Here is a 23533-nt window from a genome sequence, read left to right as displayed (position 1 = left end):
TCTTAAAACACTGGCACTATTTTTTCTTTCCAGATCGAATTTGTAGGACAAAAGCCATTATGTAACCATAAAAGTAACTCTTCCTCTTTCTAATTTATGAAACTTGTGATCCCGACCCGACTTCATAAAACTATAACCCATTTCTAATATCATCTTCCTTGGTTCCATTTCATCTCTTCCAAAAAAAAAAAAAAAAAAAAAAAAAAAGCTATTAAGTGAGAAGTCACTCAATGCCTACTTTCTTGATAGATTTGGAAGCTAGGCTTAGGAACCCACCCTACCTCTATCCTACTGTTCATTGATTCATTTAACTCACAAATATTGACCAACTACCAAGTACCACCATCCTAAGCATCAACGTTTGCATATAATGGTAGGTATTTTGAGTGAGCACTAACTGTACTCGGCACTGTACTAAGCACTTCCATTATTTTCCTATGCACTGGATACTATTATTATCCTTGTTTTACGTATGAGGAAATTGAGACAGATTAAATAACTTGTCCAGGAATTCACATAGACAGTTTAAATCTTAACCCCTGATAACATGGTGAAGTACTTGTTTCTAACAAAAGCGTTCTGGACATTAAAGGGCCTTAGAGTAAGAGAGAAAAAAGCCAGAAAAAAAAAAAAAAAGGAATAGTAATAATAATTTTTTAAAAAGTAGAAATAAAAAGGTAAGGAGTTAACATCCATTAGATTCCATTTTCTATTCAAATATGTATATTTACATGTATATTTATATTTTCTATTCAAATATGTATCTTTACATGCAAATATGTATATTACATGTACTGCTGAATTGACTCACAGTTCTTAGGTCCTATAGAGGAGTGCAGTGAAAAGGAAGACAATTTACACAGTACAGAGCTGAACGTAGGACTTACAAACAAAATAGTTAAGTAACACAAAGTAGCTTCCCCAGGTGTAAAGTACTGGGTCTAGAATTCTATGAGGCTAGGGAGAAGATAAACCACAAAAGCTATAAGAGATCAGAATGAAAAGAGATCCATAAGCCTAAGAGCCCAGGTCCTTGAGGAGAACCATGAATTTGAGCAGGATTTGACTAATTCCCTTAAAAAGTAGCCATTCCCTCAAAGTACGACTCCATCAACATAGGCAGGAAAGTGGGAGTGAGGAAAGGCTTAAAGAGTTTTCCAGCTTGGCTGGGGTCAGGCAATTTGCCTGGGGAAATAGTGGGAGCTGAGGTTGAAAAGACTGATGGGCTTCACGTTTGTGGCAGGCCTTGTCCAAAAAGCAATGGGAAGTCATTGAAAAGTTTTGTACAGGAGAGCGACAGGATTAAGGCACTATTTAGGAGGAAGTCATATCATAAGCAGTAGCCTGATAAATGGCAAATACGAAAGAAGGAAAACAAAAATAACAGGAGTTTTCTTCACAATGACTAGATTTTGAGGTGATAAATGCCTGAGCCGCATTAGAAGCAGGGGTCTCAGAAGGAAAGCGCAGATGGGAAAGGCTTTTCTGGGCGGTGGCATTTAAATGCAAGGAGGGCGCCTGAATCACTGACAGACTTCAAGTACCGGAGTTTTCCTGACTGAGTTTAGTAAGTCACACACACAGCTCTCCAAAGGCATGTACGGGGAACGCCAGCCTTGGCTAAAGGACTGATTCAAGTTATGTCCGTCACCCTGAGCAACTAAAACCACCCACTACAGGGCAGGTGACCCCACAAAGCAAACCAACCCATCTGGTCCACGCTCCCCACCTCCGGGAGGGAGATGGAAAAGTTTCGGGAGTAGTCCCCGACCAATCGGAAGGACATTTTTTCATTCCTCAACCACTACTCTCAGGTGCTCCAGGGAGGGAGGATGACTTCCGGATAGTCCTCCTGTCAGTCCTCCCTCGGGCCAATTATGAAACTCCGGGCACTCTTGACCTCACCCCGTTAGGGCCCGGGAGGGGCTCCCTAGTATAAAGTTCGCAGCACCGGACAGTTGAGCTCACTTGCCTGATATTTCCTGTGTCAGAGGGACACGGCCAACGTGTGGCCCCTTCCAGGCTGTCAGCCGCGCTCCAGCCACTGCCGCGAGCCGGTCTGCTCCTGCCCTGCCGGTGCGCTCCCCGCAGCAGCCCTCCGCCCAGCCCCAGCGCCCGCGCCTGTCGTCGATGCCCGCGGGGAGGAGGATGGAGATGCTCTCTGCCGCCAGGGTCCCTGCGCTGCTGCTCTGCCTGGGTAAGTTCTCCCCCTCTGGCTTCCGGCCGCCCCAAAGAGGAGACAAATAAGGAAGGCTCCTGTGCATTTGTCATTAGACAAGTACGGAGTTGTCTCCAGATTCAAGTGTGCTCTATTTAAAATTATGTCTTGTTTTGTGAGTCTGTCTTTCCCTATGGTGGGACTGGGGGTGGGGACTGGGAATCGATGTTAAAATGCCTTTTATTGGTGAATTAGTTAATGGCATATATGTTATGCATGGATTGAAATACCTCCTTATTAAGCAAAATAAAAAGTTGTTGAAAAAACTTTTTTTTTTCTTTTGAAAAGTTGCCAGTCCTAGAAATCTAAAGTCCTAGAACGCACCGTTAACATTTAATGTCTTGCTCCTTTTTGTTGGAGAGTGGAGAATAGAAACTAGCGTGAGACACTTTTTTGCGGGGGCGAGGGGAGGGGGAAGCTTTTCCTCCTCTGTCTTGCACTCAGTTTTCTAAAACCTAGCCTGGTTTAGCTTTCCCGGAGGAGCTGGTGTGCGCCAGTACCAGCTGGCTGAGCTCCAGACGCGAGAAATAAAACGCTGGTCGAGAATACCTGGAGCCAAAGGGCCCTGGGCAGGTCCTGGCGCTTCCCGCCGCCCTTCGCCCCTACACCTGCTGCTTCCGTTTTCCCCTGCAGCCTCCCAAGCAGCCTCTGGAGCAGGCGCTCTGCACTTGCTGCTAATTACACCCCGTAGCCTCAGATGGCTGAGGGTATTTTAATGCCAGTCTTCCTATTTGAGATTATTTAGTTCAAGGGGAAATATTTCCTAAATAGCCTTTCTGTTAAAAAAAAAAAAAATTACTTATTTCTAATTCCTTAAACTTCAGTTCAAGGAATTTGAGGGTTTGAAGTCGTATACGAATATCTTAATAAGAAAATAAGTTACCACTAGTCTCATATTCTCCCTGAAGTTGGAATGAGGCTAATTCCCCAGACACTCTAACGCTACCTGTGAAGGATGTGACTGTTAAATTATTATTTTGACACACCTTATCTCAGGAGTTGAGAGACGTAATGAAATGCATATTATGCGTAGTTGAAACTTACAAGTCTAAGTCCAGGAACACAAGTGGAAACTAGATATGTGATTTCTGCCAAAACTGAGCTAAGAAAGACTTGCTAGAAGATTCTCAGTAAACAATGTGGCTTTGCTGTCTTTGTTTTGAAAATAATTAAATTAGAAAGGTGACAGTCTTCCTAGAGTTAGAAATTAACCTCGAGGTCAGAAGAACTTAGCACTTATTATTTTCCCCACATGTAAGGTTGCATCGGAACAACGCACATGTCTGTTCTGGGTGTTTCACTGAATATTGTAATTTGAGACAGCAAGAGCCTGTGAATAACCTGGTTACTACCTAGTGTGTGTGTTGTGTGTGTTTTTGTTGTCATGAAAGTGCTTACCTCCTTTATTGCATTACTTAATTATAGTTCATCTATTTCGTCAGCTGCCAAGCCCATTTCCAAATGAGTTAGGTCAGTTTCTGTTTTCCCAGTTTGTTTGGATATTTCTCTGCCACTAGGAAAGTTCCTGTTTCAAGTTCTGTATTATATCTCTAAACTCTATTCAGTTATGCAGAGCCCATAGCCTTATTTTGGCACGACCACATGTTATTTCTGAAATTGCCTTCTTTTCCCCAAACAAAAGATTTCTTAAAAATTCTTTTCCCAAATCCTGTCCTCCTCCCACCAGAAGAAGAGAGAGACATTTATTTTAAATTTTAACATACGTATTATAACTGCTTTATGTAGAATTTATATGTAGTTATGATTAGGGAATAAAATTCCAGCCTCCACCCTTAACACATGCAGATTTAAATTGCCACTCACAATCATTTGGTTATTTTTACATTTTATACGTGTTTGATATTGATGTTCTTGTTTTATAAATTGGGGAACTGTGACCCAAGTTCCCATGGAAAAGTAGTGACAAAGTGAGAGAGTTCACACTTAGGCTTGCCAGCATGTTTGGCCTACTGAACATTAAGTAAAAGAGTTGAAATACTGGATAACATTTTTTTTCTAAATAATCTATAATTTTAGAGCAGAATTGTCTTTTTTTAATCTTGTGATTTTTCTAAAGAGAGGAGGAGAAATTTTTATCTTGAATTCTGCAGTTATGTTCAGGGGCTTTCTATTTAACATCAAACATTTTTTTCATGCCCACATGGGTTTTTGAATACGTTCCTGAATGACATCCCCAAGACAATTTAGTCCTACTTCATCAATGAGAAAGAAGTAAGCAGAAGAAATATTCTTTTTTGAAAATATGAGAAGCATAAATCTCAATGAGACAATAGCCTTGTCTTTGATCATTTCTGTTGACCCTGAGAGTTTATGAGTTACCTGAGTCTTGGCACAATCTGAGATGACAAATCTTGTCAGAAAACATGATGACAGGCCTTTCCTGTCTGGATTTTGACCAGGTACCCTCGCTACCTTCTTCATAGTCTTGCCATGTGAGCAGCTTGGGTAATTTTGGTGTCTGATTCAGCACTAGCACCCTAATCCAGGAGTTGAGGAAGAGAACTAACAGTTACTAAATGCCTACTGTGTGGCAGCCATGTTGTGTATTAGGTGCTTTAAACACATCATTACCTTTACTTCTTAAAATAACTGCGTGAGGTAGATCTGATTAGCCCAGTGAAGTCAAGTACCTTACAAAGACTCAGAGATAGTAAATGGCCAGGTCACTCTTGATAATGAGGAAAGAGCCAGTGAGACTCAGGGCTAGCAGGAGCATAATAAACATAGCAGATTCTAATGGAGAAGTTCCAGAGTAGCCTGGGGCTGCTCCAGGGCTCAGACCCTCTCATAGGCACAGCACATGTACAAATGGGATTTCTGACTCTGTGCAAAATCAGGTAAATGAAACATGACTATTCTCTTAAGCTGTGCTAAAATATGTTGAATTTTTACTTAATGTTCATAATTTTTAATCAACACAGTTCCTAAGATATGATTTTTATTATAAAGCAGTCGTTGAAGTCAGTTGACTGGGGTCCTTATATTTATATTTTCCAAGATTTACATTAAGTAAAGCAATAAAGAGGGTAACTTATGTCTGTTTTATTCCTTGTATTCTTTGTATATTATTGTAAATTGAATATAGCGTCGATAAGGGATCAACTTGGAATCTATAGCCCATTCCGGTTAACTGTGAGAACGTAAATGTCTTTTCTTGGTTTTAAAAAAATAACAATACTCATATAGTCACTTTGGAGAAACTGAATTTGAATGTTTTCTGTCTATTTTTGCAAAAGATTCTCCCATTTCCTGGTTAATGTTCACGTGAAAGATGCAAATGTCAACTGAGAAATCCTCTTCAAAGAGAATGTAAATTAAGGCGGGGTTTCCTCATCTGTCAGTCTTTACTTTGAGTGTAGGCCTATACAAATCGTCTAATTAATATGGCTGTAACTGCTGCTGGGAACATTCCATTGGGAGACAATGAGAACGCTTCCCAATGGTGTAATAGAAAAGATCCTCAGGGAGGAGTAGTCTGACAGCCATTGCCTTGACATGGCGATTCTGGAACCTTTGGAAAAATGAAGTAATGCGACATACTCAGTGTCCTCTGGAGATGCAGTTTACATAAGATCAGGTGTTTAGTTACAGGGCACATAAAGGTTGAGTGGCCTTCTAGGTTAAAGTAATGATTTAACTTACTAAGATACTATTTATAATACGATGATTTGATAAATGTCCAGAAAAAAATGGATTTTTAAATATATCTCATAAGATTCTTAATATACATGTTTATTCTACATCTCCTTTTTAAAAAATTTCAATAGCATTTGGAGTACAAGTGGTTTTTTGTTACATGGGTGAATTATACAGTGGTGAATTCCGAGATTTTAGTGTACCTGTCACCTGAGTAGTGTACATTGTACCTAATGTGTATTTTCTTAAATCCCTAGCCTACCTTTCCCTTCTGAGTCTCTAAAGTCCATTATATCACTCTGTATGCCTCTGTGTACTCAGAGTTTACCTCCTATGTATAAGTGAGAACATACGGTTTTTGGTTTTCCACTCCTGTGTTACTTCACTTGGAATAATGACCTCCAGCTCCATCCAATTTGCTGCAAAAGACATTATTTCATTCCTTTTAATGGCTGAGTAGTATTCCATAGATATATGGATGTACTCCATGGAGATATATGTAGCATTCAGAAAGAAAAATGTTGAACCTTAATCTCTTAGGTTAAAAATCCTCTATTTTAAATTTGAGGCATGAAAGTGATTGATGTGTGCACACACATCTTTATATATGTAAATTTTATAGTTTTAAACTAAGAGGCATAGTGTATAGTGTATAAAACACAGATTTCATGTGCCATTTTTTTTGATTTCATACTTTCAGAAAGAGTGATTTATCTCTGAGCCTCAGTTTTCTCTTCCCCCCCAAAAAAGGTTATCTGCAATAACCTTGTACCTAGATTTATTGGATAAGATGATACATGAATTCATAGAAAGCACTTTTAAAATCAGCGCTGTCATCATCAAAATGGTTTCTTACAATAAAAAGCCTCATTTAGTTCTTAGGATGCCTTTTTAGCCCAGAAAGTTATTAATGTTCCCGTTTTACAAGTAAGGAAACAGAAGTTACACAGCATGTAAGGCTTTAGGTTTGAATATGCTGTACCCTTTACTCTCGATGCCTTCAAGTCACTCTTTACTTTTGGTGAAAGTACTCACTCTTTAAGATTGGAAAAGGAGTCACTTCCTTAGGCACTTCTCTGATAAGCCCTGACCCTCCTCCATTGTACCTTTCCCATTCCTTTTGTCCTATGACCCTGCCACACCACACGCCACACTATGTAATATAACTCTGTCCCTCCTTGCTGGTGCTATAGTCATCTTTTATCATTTCTATTGTGATGGCCTTATAATAAACACAATAAATGTTAGTTAGATGGATGATTGCATTGATACTTTATTCGGAGTTATCACCACTATGCTATAGACTCAATTAGCTGTACTTTAAAAATGTATTTAAGAGTATTTTAAAAATATATTTTGAGAAGCAAAATATCTTGAGGTTAAGTCACAATTTTGGAAAATTCAATTCTGTTGTTGTTTGTGATGAAGTCTAATAAGTTTTCTTCCCTCTCTTTCACATTTTTATCTCTTATTATAGTCTGTATTAACTGAAGATATTCGTGTGTGTGTGTGTGTGTGTGTGTGTGTGAGAGAGAGAGAGAGAGAGAGAGAGAGAGAGGAAGAGAGGAAGAGAGAGGGTTTACCGAGCCATGATATGACTGAATAAAGTGGCAGTGATTGACTCCCAGTGGCAGAAAGAGAAGCATTGTTTTAGAAATTAAAGAAACCTTAGAGAAATCGAATCCAAACTTCATTTCACCCTCTACTCCACCTCACTCCTTGTTCTCTGTTTTCAGAGATAAGGAAACTCAGTTGCAGGGAAACAAAATAAGTATGTGAGCTAGAACTGGATTCCATGTCTCATGAGACTAATGCAGGGTTTTTCAACCTTGTCTCAGTTGACATTAAGGACTAAATAATTCTTTGTTGCAGGGGCGCTGTCCTGTGTATTGCAGGGTGTTTAGCAGCAACCCTGGTCTCTACCCACTAGATGTCAGTAGCCTCCCCTAGTTGTGACAACCAACATAGTCTCTAGACATTACCATATGGTGGCAATGATTCCCAGGAGCAATTTTGCCAACCAGGGATACAATTTTGCCAATCCTGGTTGGCAATTTTGCTCCCAGTTGAGAACCGATAACATAAAATTATACTTTTTTTTTTTGTTGCTGTTACACATTGCCATCCATAATTCACAGTTTGGACAATTAGTGCTTGAGTTACCAAGACATAATTAATTTTAATGATAATCTGGATACAAATACGAAGCCCATTCTCATGTTTAAAAAATCAGCTTGGCAATATTTATTGCTGATTTTAGCACCATTCACATCTAATAATGATGAGTCTTATTTACGATGGAATCATGAATACTTTCTCTGATTATTCCTTTGATAACCACCCTCTACCTCCTTTTACAACTCCACTCTCTTAGCTCTCAGCACACTTAATTTTCTTTTTTCTCTAATTTCTTTTTCTCTTTTCTTGGCCACTTCTGTCTGCTCTCTACTACCTGTTTCTCAAAGGTCTGTTATTTTCCATTCTATACTATTTTCCTTAGAACATTTAAATGACTTCCATTCCTTTAAAGGTAGTACCTCCTCATATGACTTTCAAATAGACTTCTCCTAATCACCAAATACATTCTTATTCCTTCCCAATAACCTCAGAAATACAAATAGGCAATAACTACAGATAAACATTAAACTCAAATGTGTTCACTCCCTTCATGCCTTCATGTCCAAACGCTACCAAAAGTCTGCTGTCCTACCTATGTCTCCTCCTTTTTTAATGGCAGCATTCTCTGTTTTTTTTTTTTTTCTGACTAAAAACTTTGCATCATCTATAAATTCTCTCCTTTCCTTACCACCCTTAGGTGTCCAACTCCTTTCAGTCTATTTAGGGCAAGAACAATGTCTTTTGTACCAATTTTCTTTCCAGTATTTTGTTCAATATCTTGCATGTAGACAACTCTCAATATATATTTATTGAGTAAATATTATTTGACAAATGTAGTTACTAAAAGCAAGGATGGGGTAAGCTGTCCTCCTTTTTGATTATGGGATTGTAACTAAGCCCATCCCACCCGGCTATCATGCTATGGAGGCATATGTGGCTCTCACTGAAGTCAACGTCGCCAATGTCAACTCAAACTATATTTTCATAAACTCTATGATCTGAAAGTAGAATTCTTTAGCAGCCTCCAGTGTGTGAGTTGTATTATGTCGGTTCTCTGAATAAAAAGTAATTAACTTCGAGTCTTTTGAAATCATCTTTAATGTATTCCCTTTCTCTTTTTTTGTGTGTGCTCACTGGTTAAAACTTTATCCTTGAAGATTCATGTTTGGCCATAGGCATCTACAGAGAAAACAATGTAGTCAATATGTTTCTCAAAATGCCATTAAATATCCATGCTTCATGCTACAGTGTGGCCATAGTGAAAATAAGGCAAATTGCAGACACTTATAGTCCAAACTGTTGCTCCTTTAGGAGATTTTTCTTTTGGAGTAATAATGTAAGAATAATTTAAATTGGATTTATAGGAGTAGAAGCGAGAAGCCAGATGGAAGGGAGTCAAGGTAGAGAGGTTATAAAAAAACTCTTCTTATGTAAGATTGTCTTGAGGAAAAAAAATATGTTTCCAACAGAAAATTTGAAATAATACTATATATGAAGGTTTGGCTTTTAGGGGAAGCAAGTCCCACCTTTAGAGATTTTAGTCACAAAATTCAAAACACTCAGATAATTTGAATTGACTTCTTTTTTTTTTTTTTTTTTTTTTTTTTGAAACAGAGTCTCGCTCTGTCACCAGGCTGGAGTGCAGTGGTGCGATCTCAGCTCACTGCAACCTCTGCTTCCCGGGTTCATGTCCTTCTCCTGCCTCAGCCTCCTGAGTAACTGGGACTACAGGTGCCCACCACCATGCCTGGCTAATTTTTTTTTTTTTTTTTTTTTTTTTTTTTTGTATTTTGGTTTCACCATGTTGGCCAGGGTAGTCTCGATCTCTTGACCTCGTGATCCACCAGCCTTGGCCTCCCAAAGTGCTGGGTTGTACTCTTTACACAAGGGTTGGTATGTATTCTCCTGCATTCTGGAAATACTTCCATTATGAACAAGATATACATCTTTAAATTCATATTTAGGGTAAAATAGATAATTCCCTTATATTTTGACTCACTGATTCTTTATTTGACTAGCTTTAAGTATAGCATTGTATGATAATATGTAAGTGAAATATATTAGCATTTGAAGTATGATTTAGAAATGACTACCTAAATTGGAGACTATAACTTAATGCTTATGACTAGAAACACATGGCATATTAATATTTTTGCTACTTGACAAGGAAGATTCTATGGCTATTTTTCAAAACTCAAAATTAAAATAATTACTTATTTTTAACCTGTTATATTAACCTTGGGTTTCATAGGTTTCATCTCGAATTGCTATAAACAGTTTTTACACTTAGGTCTTAATGAAGTGTAGTTACAAAGCAAACATTAAAAATATATAGGAATAGAATTATTACTGGCAGAAGGCAAGGTTAGTTTTCTATAGATTTATATATATATGTGTATATATGTGTGTGTGTATATATACTCTCTGAAAGCTAGAAGGTGCTGACAGTAAGTCTTTTCAGTATCTGATGTGATAATGAGTTTTAGAGTTATTTTGACCAAGGTGAAGAAAGAGCTTATGAAATAGTGGAATTTAATTTAAAACAAAAAGACATCCAGAAACAGCGAAGGCATATTCACTCCTTAAAAGCACATAAGACCCAATAAGCCTGTTATGTTATAGACAAATTCTAAAATCACAGACAGCCATGGAAGATGGTAGAAAACGAACAGTCTGAGCAGGCTGGCATGTGATCACAGCAAAAGTGTGAACAAAGAGGATTTTGCTATGTGTTTGGGCTGGACAAATGCTACGGCCCAGCATAAGTTTGCTTTTCTGGTCTAAATAGCCTAAAAGGTTAAATTGGGAAAATGAGATGCATTTATTTTATTCTGTCACCTATCTGATTTTAATTTGGATCATTTTAATTTTCTTGATTGTTTTCCAGAAAAGTCATTTCACCCTAAGATTTGCAACTGATTTTGCTGACTTGGCTTTGATCATCCAGCCACCAAATCCTAGCCTCTTCCATACTGGCCTCCTTCTGGATGAGCCCTCAGTGTAGTCCTTAGGAAGCAAGGTCAATCCAGGCACAGTGGCTCAAGCCTGTAATCCTAGCATTTTTGGAGGCCAACATGGGAGGATCGCTTGAGCCTAGGAGTTCGAGGCTTCAGTGACCTGTGATGGCACCACTGCATTCCAATCTGGGCAAATGAGCAACAGCCTCGAAAAACAAAGTAAATATAAATAAAAAGGAAGCAAGGTCAAAAGAAACCATATGCAATAGGAAGTGCATTTTCTACATCTGGCATTTTGTCTGACTGTTGGGCAACCACTTCGTAGTGCTCCAGGGCCCACGACATTTACTGCTATTGCCATTCCTGTGATGGCACTCAACCTCTCCCACGCGTGGCCCCCAATATTGTGTAAGGGTGTAGGCTTGGCCCTGACTCACAGGGAAGAGGCGATTTGTATCCTCTGAGTCACTGGCACCACTTCCTGCTGGCACATCTGAGATTTCACTGAAACATAACCTGAAAAATGAAGGTAGAGAAATATATAGGTGAGGTTCACATTCCTAAAACCCATTTGGAAATTTGATAGAAATAATGACCTCTGAATGCAGTCCCATTTTTGTAGCTGTATTGTAAAAGAAGCGCCAACTGCCAATTTTGAGTTTACAGATCATCTGTGTTACATCACCTGGCAAGAAATTCCTCTGTATCTTAGTTACCAATGCCACCAGACCAGAAATGCCACCAGATCTGTTTTTTTGACACAGACACTATCTAAAATCTTTAGTATTGTAGTGAATTATTTGCTTAGCAAGAATCTACTGTCAAGAATGAAAAAGTCAAATATAATATTTGAGGTCCAATCATACAGAAATTATGTTCACACAACACTAAGGTCATGAAAAACCTGACATTAAGGAAATATATGCATATGACTTTAGCATTTATTCCCTCCCTGTATGACTCATTAAAATAATGACTAGCGATTCTTAAGCGTAACCGCATAGTGGATATAATATTTCTCTGGAGATAGATTTTTTATTCATTGTATCACATTCACTCTTCTACCCTAGTTTACAAGTGTTTGGGAGCAGAGGCATATTGCAGGAACATTTGAGAACTACTGTTTTAAAGCAATAGTGCTGTGCAGATGGACATGACTTAGAATTAATTTTGCTGTTTTATTGGCCACATCCATCCATGATGGAATGGCATTTATACACTTTAATTTGAAAAGAACATTTAAAATCATATATGATTCCACCTGTAAAATATCCTGCTGTAGGATTAATGCAGCAAGTCTCACAGAAACTATCCTGAGCGATGGACTGTGTCCAAGGGAGCGTCACAAGTAAGGAAAGCCCAGTTTTTGTGGAGGCACACCCTGAGCTGAACATTCTTTAATTAAGAAAGACAAATATTTCACCTGTGGCCTGAACAACTGGAACAAAGTTTCCAGCGGTGGAAAAACTAACAACTACCAAAAACCTTAAAAAAAAAAAAAAAAAAAAAAAAAAAAAAAAAGACTAACAGCAACACTCCAAGGTAAGTTGGATTCTATAATTGCAGGTTGCAATTGGAGGCAATTCCAAGCAGAAAAGGTTAGGCTTTAGTTTATGCAAAAGATAGAGAAACTAGCTTCAAATGTGCATTTTTTTTTTTTCCCCTGGCTAGCATTTTCCTAGAGGGAGAATCGGTAATGTCTCCTCCAAAACTTTCCTCAGTTGAAGAAATATGCAGGAACAGGAATGTTAAGGATGTAAGCACGTGCAACTAAAGCTCCAATTTGTATTGAGGAAACTGTGTTAGTTAAAGGATTTAATTATTCAGTAGTGAAAGTATGGTGAAATTATTATTGGGATTTAAAATAAAATTGACTTGAATGAGAATCTAACTTATCCTCGATAAAAAGCTTAGTGAAATACTTTTCAGCTCGGTTCAACTGACAATGAAATCTAAGCTTTAACTATTTCTTTGTCATTCAATAAAAATATATTTTTGTGTGGTTCCGTAAGAGCAATTGAAGCAGCATGTATATTGTAGAAAAACATAGAGTCGGGAGGGGATAATTCTGAATCTTTAAAAACAACAGAATTTTCAAATCATTGAAGAATAGGAGATTTGATGTCAAAAGATAAATTCGTAACTCTTCTGTGGTCATAAGTGATCTTAGACAAGATATTTAATTTAAATACACTGAGGGTATTTGAGACTAATAACTACTTCACAGAATTAAGTGTGAAATTTGATATATGAAGTTACACATTATGATGCTGATGCCGACGTGTAATTTAGTTTTCAGAACCCAAAAATATACAATCGGCTTAACAGATACAAGCCTTCCTTAACTGAGAAAAAATAAAATTCCTGTATTACATGAATTAAATTTTTCTTTACAGTACCAAATTACAGAGATGTACAAACTTGTTATAAACCAGTAGAGGGCACTGTCCGCATACACTGCTAATACCAGGGGCTAGAAGTTGCGAGTCAAGGAACAAATATTTAGGGATATGTCAGCCATTTCAGGAAAAAAACAAAAAAAATAGTTTATTTCACTGTATTCTTCCCCAAAATCTATAAGATAGGAAAACTTAGATAAACATTAAACTCTTTTTAATGTTTTCAAGATCACGTAGCTCAAGTTTTCCTCACAAGACTGCAGAAAAGTAAATTAACTTTTTCAAGATCACGTAGCTCAAGTTTTCCTCACAAGGCTGCCTTCCGCCATACTTTGTGGTCTCTATGTTGGGTTAAATACTCTACTTCAATTACAGCTACCATAATTTGTTCTCTGTGATGTCCATTATACTCTAGTATTATTGCCTATTTCCAAATTCTATAAAGTGGCCCATTTAACAATATGTATCCTTGGGAAAAGTTATTTAAACTGTATATGCCTTAGTTTTCTCTAATGGGGATAATAATAGTATCTTCCTCAAATTGGCACTGAGAGGACTAAATAGTATAATAGAGATAAGGTGAATAGGACCATACCTTGTTGTATTAGTTTGTTTTCACAGTACTTTAAAGAACTTCCCTGAGACTGGGTAATTTATAAAGGAAAGAACTTTAATTGACTCACAATTCTGTATGGCGGGGGAAGTCTCAGGAAACATACAATCATGGCCGAAGGCGAAGGGGAAGCAAGCACCTTTTTCACAAGGCGGTAGGAGAGAGAGGCGGGAAGGAGGAACTTCCAAACACTTTTAAAACCCTCAGAGCTCATGAGAACTCACTCACTATCATGAGAACAGCATGTAGGAAACCACCCCCATTGATTCAATCACCTCCCTCCCTACAGGTCCCTCTCTCAACACATGGGGATTGAAATTCGAGATGAGATTTGGGTAGGGACACAGAGCGAAACCATATCACTGGTACATAGTACATGTTCAAGAGATGGATCGTCCTCTGTCTGAACTGTGAAAGAAGTGGAAAGTTGAATATATTTTGTTGCCTTTATGGAGGAATTAATCATCCTTTCATAACAGTTACCACTTACTTAGCTACTTCAACGAAACAGGTTGATTCAAACTCTTCCTGTGCTTACAGAAACTGAATTCTCAATGTGGTTCATCTGGCATGCCTATTTCTTCTCATATTAGATAGGATATATTCTGATTTTACCCAGATTACCTTTACCTAGCTGCCAATCAGTCAAGGAGAATTTTCAGGAGTAGGAAGTCATTCTTTTTATCACGCACCCTAGGCCAATGAACACCTGAATACAAACGAAAATGTCCAGCCGACTAAACAAAATAACATGGGTGGTATTTTTTCTCAAAAGACAACCTTTAGGGTGCAGAAAAAGCAAGCTTAACACGCATGTCCATTATCCCCCACTGTAGGTATTATTCACTTCTTCAAACAAAATATGTCTAATTTTTTTCAAATCTCAGTTCTGAAATTCGTTATTCCCCAAAGCAATTGCAAGCTGAAGCCATTAATTAATTTAGTGGAGCTTAATTGCTGCTGCTACTACTACTACTACCACCATTAGTATTTACTATATGACAGTTACTCAAATAAATTGGAAAGAGTGTTTGAAATGCAAATACCTAAAGCTTAAACAGAAGCAGCTAAAAGCTCTTAAGTAAACATGTGTGCAATTAACAGGGTTCTTCTTATGATGCTTCCTATACAATTCAGAAACTACTTGAGTCATTCGGATATCTGTGTTCCAATATTTTATCTTTTCACTGAATACACATGATGAAACAGCTGATTCAAACTCTTCCTATGCTGACAGAAACTGGATTCTAGGGCTCAGTATGGTTCATTTGGTGTGCCTGTTCCTCCTCATATTAGACAATATATATTCTGATTTTACCTAGCTTGCACTGTGTTAATTAAAATCTATATTCATGTGTAATGCAATGCAAAGAATAACTTAGGTACATAAATCAATAAAAATGTTTCTTAGGTTGAGTGTCTTGTTACCATAAGTGGAAACTGATTTTTTATTTAGAGCCTTTTTGTTTTGCTCTAATTTGGAGCACATGGTGGAATAAAATAGTGGAAATTCTCCAACTGATGTGCATCTTAGGAAATCAAACTTCAAAATCAAATCTTTGAAAATGTTATTGTGAAATATTTAGAGCAGGTCAAATCTGTAACCATGAATGTAATGCCAAGGCTTTTATCCTTCCACAGAATAGCTGGGGGTGTTTGTATTTTCTGTGATATGCCTGTTTCCATGAATTATTTTGTTTTATGGTTTTGATGGACCAAATCCATGAAACAAAACTCTATAAGTACTGCAGTTATGTAGAAATTTGATCAAGATTTCTTTCCTTAGCACATTAATTATATATTTGATTTTTCTTCATAAATAGGTTTCCATCTTCTACAGGCAGTCCTCAGTACAACTGTGATTCCATCATGTATCCCAGGAGAGTCCAGTGATAACTGCACAGCTTTAGGTAAGCCCAAGTTTGTCAATGTGGCATCAAGAGAATACACATTTTTAAACAGAAGTATAAACTCAAAGACCATAAGTATGTGACAATAAAAAGAAAAGGGTAGGAATAGCTGCTATATTACTTTTTAAACCACTTTATAAACTAATGTTCTGAAAAAAATACATAAAGGAATAACTGGTAGGAGACGGACCAGACAAATTATATACACAGATTTGATTGTGAAGCGATAGGGAACAACAACAACAACAAATTGCATTCCCTTTGGCCGTCTCCTGGCTCTTTACTGTAAAACATTCTCAGAGACCACACTGACTGGATTCCAGGCAAAACAGCAAACCAGGAAAACTTCGTACAGAATAGGTTCTCTATCTCTCTTTCTATCCCTCTCTCTCTCTTTGTAAGAAGAACAAATGATGGCCCTTTCTTTCTAGGCACAGTGTTTATTCAGAAAACATTTGTCGAGTACTTAGTATGCACCAAACACTGTGCTAAGGCATGGAGATACAAAGATAAGTAATACAGTTTTTTCCCCTCCAGGATTGTGGACTCCAGATATAGTCCAAGGGGGATCAGCTTTATCTTCAGTCTGAGCTATAGAATCAAGATAACTGAGTTATTTTGAGGAAGCAGGATATTTTCCATAACAACTTTATCTTTTGTCCCTCACCATCAGGTTCTCTGGAGGTTCAGTCAGCCTCCCCACACCACCTTTTTTTTTTTTTTTTTTTTTCCTTCTTTGGTTATTTGGGCAAGAGTATTACAATCAAGTTGCTATTTAAAAAATGATTTTATAAACATCTTTCACATTTTGGTATCTAAAACTTTCTAAAATGAATTTCACACAGCGGCTCCTATTTTCGTTGTTGTATTTGCCTGACAGGCCTTTCTCACTCAGGGTTTGTCTAGTTTGGATTCAGGCCTCATCAGTAGAGATATTGAGAGACTGGTTAATTCATTAATGGTAACCTCAACAACTTGAGAACATACACCAAAGCCAGCCTTACTGATGAAAAATCCACTGTAGAATTAAGCTCCTTTGAATTAATTAATGGTATGAGCTTGCAACGGCTTTGAGGAGTAATAGATTTCAGAAATGTTTTGGGACTTGAGAAAAATTAGACACACTTTGCTTGAAGAAGTGAATAACACCCACTTGGAGAATAATGACATGTGTGTGTTAAATTTGCCTTTTCTACCCTTAAAGGTTGTCTTCTGAGAATGAAATCCTCTCATGTTATCTTCTTTTATTTAGTCTGTTGGACATTCTCCTTTGTATTCAAGTGTTTATTGATTGGTCTAGGGGGTGTGACAACTGGAGTGACTTCCTACTTCTCAAAATTCTCCTCGACTGATTGGCCTCTGACCTGTTTTGTTGAAGCAGCTCAGTGGTTACTGTTATGAAAGAGCGAGAAATTCTTCCATACAGGCTACAGAATATATTCAACTTTCCAATTCTTTTACAGTTCAGACAGAAGACAATCCACGTGTGGCTCAAGTGTCAATAACAAAGTGTAACTCTGACATGAATGGCTACTGTTTGCATGGACAGTGCATCTACCTGGTGGACATGAGTCAAAATTACTGCAGGTAATATGTCAGAAATAAACAAACACAGTTTGTAAAATTTTGTTTTATAGATTTAGGGGTACGAGTGCAGATTCGTTAGTGGATATATTCAGTAGTGGTGAAGTCTGAGCTTTTAGAGTACCCACTCCTCGAATAGTGTGCATGGAACCCATTAGGCAACTTTTCATCCTTTAACCCCCCTAAAACTCTTCTACCTTTTGAAGTCTCCATAGTCTATCACTCCACTCTCTATGACCATGTGTACACATTATTTAGCCCCTACTTGAAAGTGAGAACATGTGATAAACAAATACAGTTTTACTCTTTTCATTTCTATTTTTATACATTGAAATTACCCTATATTTCCATGGGCTGTTAAATGCAGTATATATATTGTTAGAAACTTTTCTGAGTTTTTAAAAATTAGGTAATAAATAGTAGCTTTTAAATTGCACACAAATGTCAGAGGTACAAAGCAGAGTGGGCTTCTGATGCCTCTCACACTTGCCAAGATGGTGTCTCTCTGCTTTGGATCTTTTCCTTCAACTTCTGTATCAGGTGTTGTTTTAAGAATTGATTCCAGGCCAGGCGCAGTGGCTCATCCCTGTAACCCCAGCACGTTGGGAGGCTGAGGCAGGCAGATCACTTGAGGTCAGGAGTTCCTGACCAGCCTGGCCAACACGGTGAAACCCCGCCTCTACTAAAAATACAAAAATTAGCCAGGCCTGGTGGCACACGCCTGTAATCCCAACTACTCAGGAGGCTGAGACAGGAGAAATGCTTGAACCTGGGAGGCAGAGTTGCAGTGAGCCGAGAGATCACGCCACTGCAATCCAACCTGGGCGACAGAGTGAGACTCCATCTCAAAACAAACAAACAAACAAAGAATTGATTCCACTGATTTAGACAAAAGGCATCTCAAACCTATACAACTTACAAAACACCACTGCAGACTGTCAGCCACCATGACAGCTGAACACAGCCGTCGTTTTGATACCACAATTTAGTCTAAGAGCTATGTGGAACCCTTTTGTCTTTACTGATCTAACTCTTTGAAATCTTCTTTACAACCTTAGCAAATTTTGTTGATTTCTTGAATCACGGTGTGATGTTAGTCCTTATAAAACTAATTCATAACCATGATTTCCTTTTTAAATAACTGATCTTTCTTTCTTCTGTATTTTCCTTAAGGTGTGAAGTGGGTTATACTGGTGTCCGATGTGAACACTTCTATTTAACCGTCCACCAACCTTTAAGCAAAGAATATGTGGCTTTGACCGTGATTCTTATTATTTTGTTTCTTATCATAGTTGTTGGTTCCACATATTATTTCTGCAGATGGTAAGTCAGCGTGTTTTTTATACTCTGCTTTTATAAATTATTTTTACATAATGCAGACCTATAAACTGGGTAAAAATATGGATAAAGTATTAGAGAGATAAGATCAAACCTGTACAAATGATATTTACAAGAGTTGAGAAACTGTTAAGTATTATGCCCAATACCTGAGAGATAGGATCAATTGTACCCCAAATCTCAGCATCATATGATATACCCTGTTAAGAAACTTGTACATGTACCCCTGAATCTGAAATAACTTGAAATTGTTTTTTTAAAACAATGTTTTTGCTGCAGAACATCCGGATTGAACTTTATTATCAGCTCTGGTACTTATTACCTATGTGAGCTTACATAAGTCAAATTGAGAGTATCAATTCCTTTCTTTATAAAATATGGACAGAAATTCTTATCCTACATTAGTTACAGGGTGGCTGCTTTTAGTGTGTAATATAATATTTCATGTGAAAGTAAATCATAGGAAAGGTGCTACTGTGGTAGTTAACCATCTGAATTTAATTCATCAAGTCACATTTTTTCTTCTACAAAAACAGCCTTGTAAATTAGTAACCTCAGAAGCTTGGGTTATCTTACCGTTTAAGGCAGACTGGTGGAACTATTTCTAGAGAATTATAAAAAACGGTTGTTAAAAAAGAGTTTGTGTTAGTCCCCCAAAACAGCCGTACCCCATCCTCATGTGCATTATTGCCACAAGCTGAAAACAGAAAAAATAGAAAGTGAACATTAAAGTATGGTTTGGCAGGTTTTTTTTTCAGGGTTAGGAGCAAAGGATGGGGACAGCGTGGATTAATTAATAGCAGTTCCCTTTAAAATGTCTCCATGAAACATATTTTGAAGCAGGTTCAAATTACTTAAGGTGAATTTAAGTTTTTATTTTTCTGTGAAAGTAGCGCACTTCCAATTTTGAAGGTCTGAAAGTGTGCTACTTTCATAATATTAAATTTATTTTGTCCGTATTTGATTTTAAGTATCCATCAAATAATAATGCCTTCCTAATAAGTTGCCATGACAGAACTAAATACTATTAAAACTGAAATATACCTGAAAATCTTTGACCACAATCCTTCCCTTTATAGATGGTGAACTGAGGCTTAGAGAGGTTCATTCACATATCCCAGCTTATACAGTTGACAAATGCCAGAGTTAAGAACAAATTCTTTTTAATTCATATTCTTCCAGTAAACATAGACATGATGTGGCTTCCTCAAAGCTACATGTCTCATTTCCAAAATAGGGACAAAATAAACTCAAAAATATTAGGAAAATAGCTTACTTAATAAATGAAAGAAGATTCTCAATTATGACAAATCTATGAATGTTAGCTATGAGACCTTGGCACGTTATATATAACCCATTTGTATTTCACTTTCTTCATCTGTAAGATGAGGATGGTAACAGCAAATGTGAAGGTAAAATAAATAGTGCATATATAGCACTTACAAAATTGTAGGTCACCAATTAGTGCCTGATAAATATTATTTTTATTTTGATTAGTGATAGCATTATATCAATGTGATGGACAGAGTGTATTAAAGTAGCATGATTTGTAAATATTCATTCCTTAGAAGAGAGGAAGGAAAAAGAAAGAAAGAGAGACAGAAAAAGAAACCCTAAAACTCAGACTTAAATGTGGCCACACTCCTCTTGGAATTTCACAATATTCATGATCACGTTAAAGACTTTGAGAAACTCTTTAAGTGTGTTTTATCATGTCATTACGAAATTGTTTGACTACAGCACACCACCTCTTCATCCCTCTTTTTTTTTTTTTAACCTTGTCCAACCTAAATCTGTTCAACTTTGTCATTTTGGAAACACTATGCTAATGTGCCTTTGGAGTCCATATATGACACACTTTTTCCTTTACTGTTAACTGCAGTGCTAACAGTTTCGTTTGTGAATATTTCCAGGTACAGGAATCGAAAAAGTAAAGAACCAAAGAAGGAATATGAGAGAGTTACCTCAGGGGATCCAGAGCTGCCGCAAGTCTGAATGGCGCTGTCAAACTTATGGATAACAAGTTTGACAGGGATATGGCAGGGATAACAGTGTGCCTGGTTAATATTAATATTTCCACTTTGTTAATAATATTTATGTTGGGTCAAGTGTTAGGTCAATAACACTGTATTTTAATATACTTGAAAAATGTTTTTATTTTTGTTCTATTTTTGACAGACTATTTGCTAATGTATAATGTGCAGAAAATATTTAATATCAAAAGAAAATTGATATTTTTATAAAAGTAATTTCCTGAGCTAAATGCTTCATTGAAAGCTTCAAAGTTTATATGCCTGGTGCACAGTGCTTAGAAGTAAGCAATTTCCAGGTCATAGCTCAAGAATTGTTAGCAAATGACAGATTTCTGTAAGCCTACATATACAGTCAAATCGATTTAGTAAGTATTTTTTTCTACTCAAATCAATGATAATTGGTTTGACTGTACCAGGGTTTGATATGTTAGTTGGCACCATGGTGTCACATATTAAAACAGTAATGCAATTGGAATTTGGGAAAAGCAAATATAGGTCCTGTGTTAAACACTACACATTTGAAACAAGCTAACTCTGGGAGACTCTATGGTCTCTTCACTCAGGTCTCAGCTCTAACTGTTGTATGAGGGGCAGTGGACCGTTCCCTATGCCAGTTCACGACTCCTACATGTACTAGTCACTCATCTACCGGATTCTGCCTATGTAAAATGAATTGAACAACAATTTTCTGTAATATTGTATTTAAGTAGTGGGCATTTCATAGCTTCACAATGGTCCTTTTTTTTGTATATTACAACATTTGTGTGAGGTAATTATTGCTCAACAGACAATTAGAAAAAAGTCCACACTTGAAGCCTAAATTTGTGCTTCTTTTTAGGATATTTCTTTTTATAGGTACTTTGCTGAATTCTAACATTAAATCACAGTCCAAAATTTGATGGACTAATTATTATTTTTAAATATATGAAAACAATAATTCTACATGTTGTCTTAAGACATGTTGTCTTTTATTCAAGAAAGTTTTAACTTTAAAACAGCTCAGGAAATGGCTTCTTCTAGAATGTAAAGTTATGTATTTAAAGTTGTATCTGGACATAGGAAATGGGAAAAAACTTAAAAATTGATATAGTGTATTTTTCCAAATGAAAATCTCAATCAAAAGCGTTTAAAATGTAGAAACCTAAACACACCTTCCTGTGGAGGCTGAGGTGAAAACTCGGGGTCATTTTTCTGACATTTGTTTATTTTTTGGAAGAGACAAAGATTTCTTCTGCACTCTGAGCCCATAGGTCTCAGTGAGCTAACAGGAGTATTTTTGGGCTATTGCATAAGGAGCCACTGCTGCCACCACCTTTGGATTTTATGGGAGGCTGCTTCATCGAATGCTAAACCTTTGAGTAGAGTCTCCCTGGATCACATACCAGGTCAGGGAGGATCTGTTCTTCCTCCATTTTTATCCTGGCATGTGCTACGGCAATGAAGACATAATAAGCCATGGCTGACCTCTGGAGCACCAGATGCCAGGACTTGTCTCCATGTGTATCCATGCATTATATACCCTGGTGCAATCACACGACTAAAGTCATCTAAAGTCCTGGCCCTGCCCTTACTATTAGGAAAATAAACAGACAAAAACAAGTAAATACATATATTCACATACATATTGTATGTATATTCATATACAAACATGTATGTATACATGACCTTAATGGATCATAGAACTGCAGTCATTTATTGCTCTATTAACCATTTATATAAAACTTAAAAACAAGAGAAAAGAAAAATCAATTGATCTAAAAAGTTATTTCTGTTTCCTGTTTAATATAGCTGAAGTCAAAGTATGTAAGAACACATTTTAAGTACTCTACTTACAGTTGGCCCTCTGTGGTTAGTTCCACATCTGTGGATTCAACCAACCAAGGATGGAAAATACTTAAAAAATAATACAACAAAAAACCAATACATTATAACAACTATTTACTTTTTATTTTTTTAATTTTTATTTATTTATTATTATTTTTTTTTTTTTAGATAGAGTCTCGCTCTTCACCCAGACTGGAGTGCAGTTGCACAATCTCGGCTCACTGCAACCTCCACCTCCTGGGTTCAAGCGATTCTCCTGCCTCACCCTCCTGAGTAGCTGGGTCTACAGGTGCACGCCACCACGCCCGGCTAATTTTTGTATGCTTGGTAGAGACGGGATTTCACCATGTTGGCCAGGATGGTCTCAATCTCCTGACCTCATGATCCACCTGCCACAGCCTCCCAAAGTGCTGGGATTATAGGCGTGAGCCACCGCACATAGCATTTACATTAGGTATTATAAGTAATGTAAAGATGATTTAAGTATACTGGAGGATGTGAATAGGTTATATGCAAACACTATGCCGTTTGGTATAAGTGACTTGAACATCTGTGCCCGATTTTAGTATGTGCAGGGGGACGATTTAGGAATCAGTCCCCTGTGGATATCAAGGTACAACTGTATTTATTAACACTTATTAGATGTGAAGACAGTCTGCCTATTTTCAGTGATCTTGGCTGTTTCAAAGAAAATCTATTGACTCTTCAATAAATCAGCTGCAATCCATTTATTTCATTTTCAAAAGATTTATTGTAAGCATCTCAATCTTGGTTTGTCAGTTTATCTTAAGCATCTCAATTCATAAAAACAAGTCATTTTTGAATTTTTCATTTTTAAGAATGCTTAAAAAAGCTAATCCCTAAAATAGATCTTTGTAAATG

The 23533-nt window shown here is 37.1% G+C and overlaps 1 protein-coding gene across 1 annotated transcript; it reads left to right on the top strand.

Annotated features, from left to right (window-relative positions):
- The first annotated feature begins 1970 nt into the window (after window positions 1-1970).
- EREG (epiregulin) lies at window positions 1971-22729 on the top strand. The gene is made up of 5 exons (XM_023189783.1): window positions 1971-2197; window positions 15786-15872; window positions 17336-17459; window positions 18630-18779; window positions 20708-22729. The coding sequence occupies exons 1-5, from the start codon at window positions 2131-2133 to the stop codon at window positions 20787-20789; spliced, it is 510 nt and encodes a 169-aa protein (XP_023045551.1). The 5' UTR covers window positions 1971-2130; the 3' UTR covers window positions 20790-22729.
- The last annotated feature ends 804 nt before the right edge of the window (window positions 22730-23533 follow it).

Source organism: Piliocolobus tephrosceles, chromosome 3, assembly GCF_002776525.5.
Source record: "Piliocolobus tephrosceles isolate RC106 chromosome 3, ASM277652v3, whole genome shotgun sequence".
Taxonomy (NCBI): domain Eukaryota; kingdom Metazoa; phylum Chordata; class Mammalia; order Primates; family Cercopithecidae; genus Piliocolobus; species Piliocolobus tephrosceles.
The sequence above is the reverse complement of the archived record's forward strand: the minus strand, read 5'-3'. Positions and strand labels throughout refer to the sequence as shown.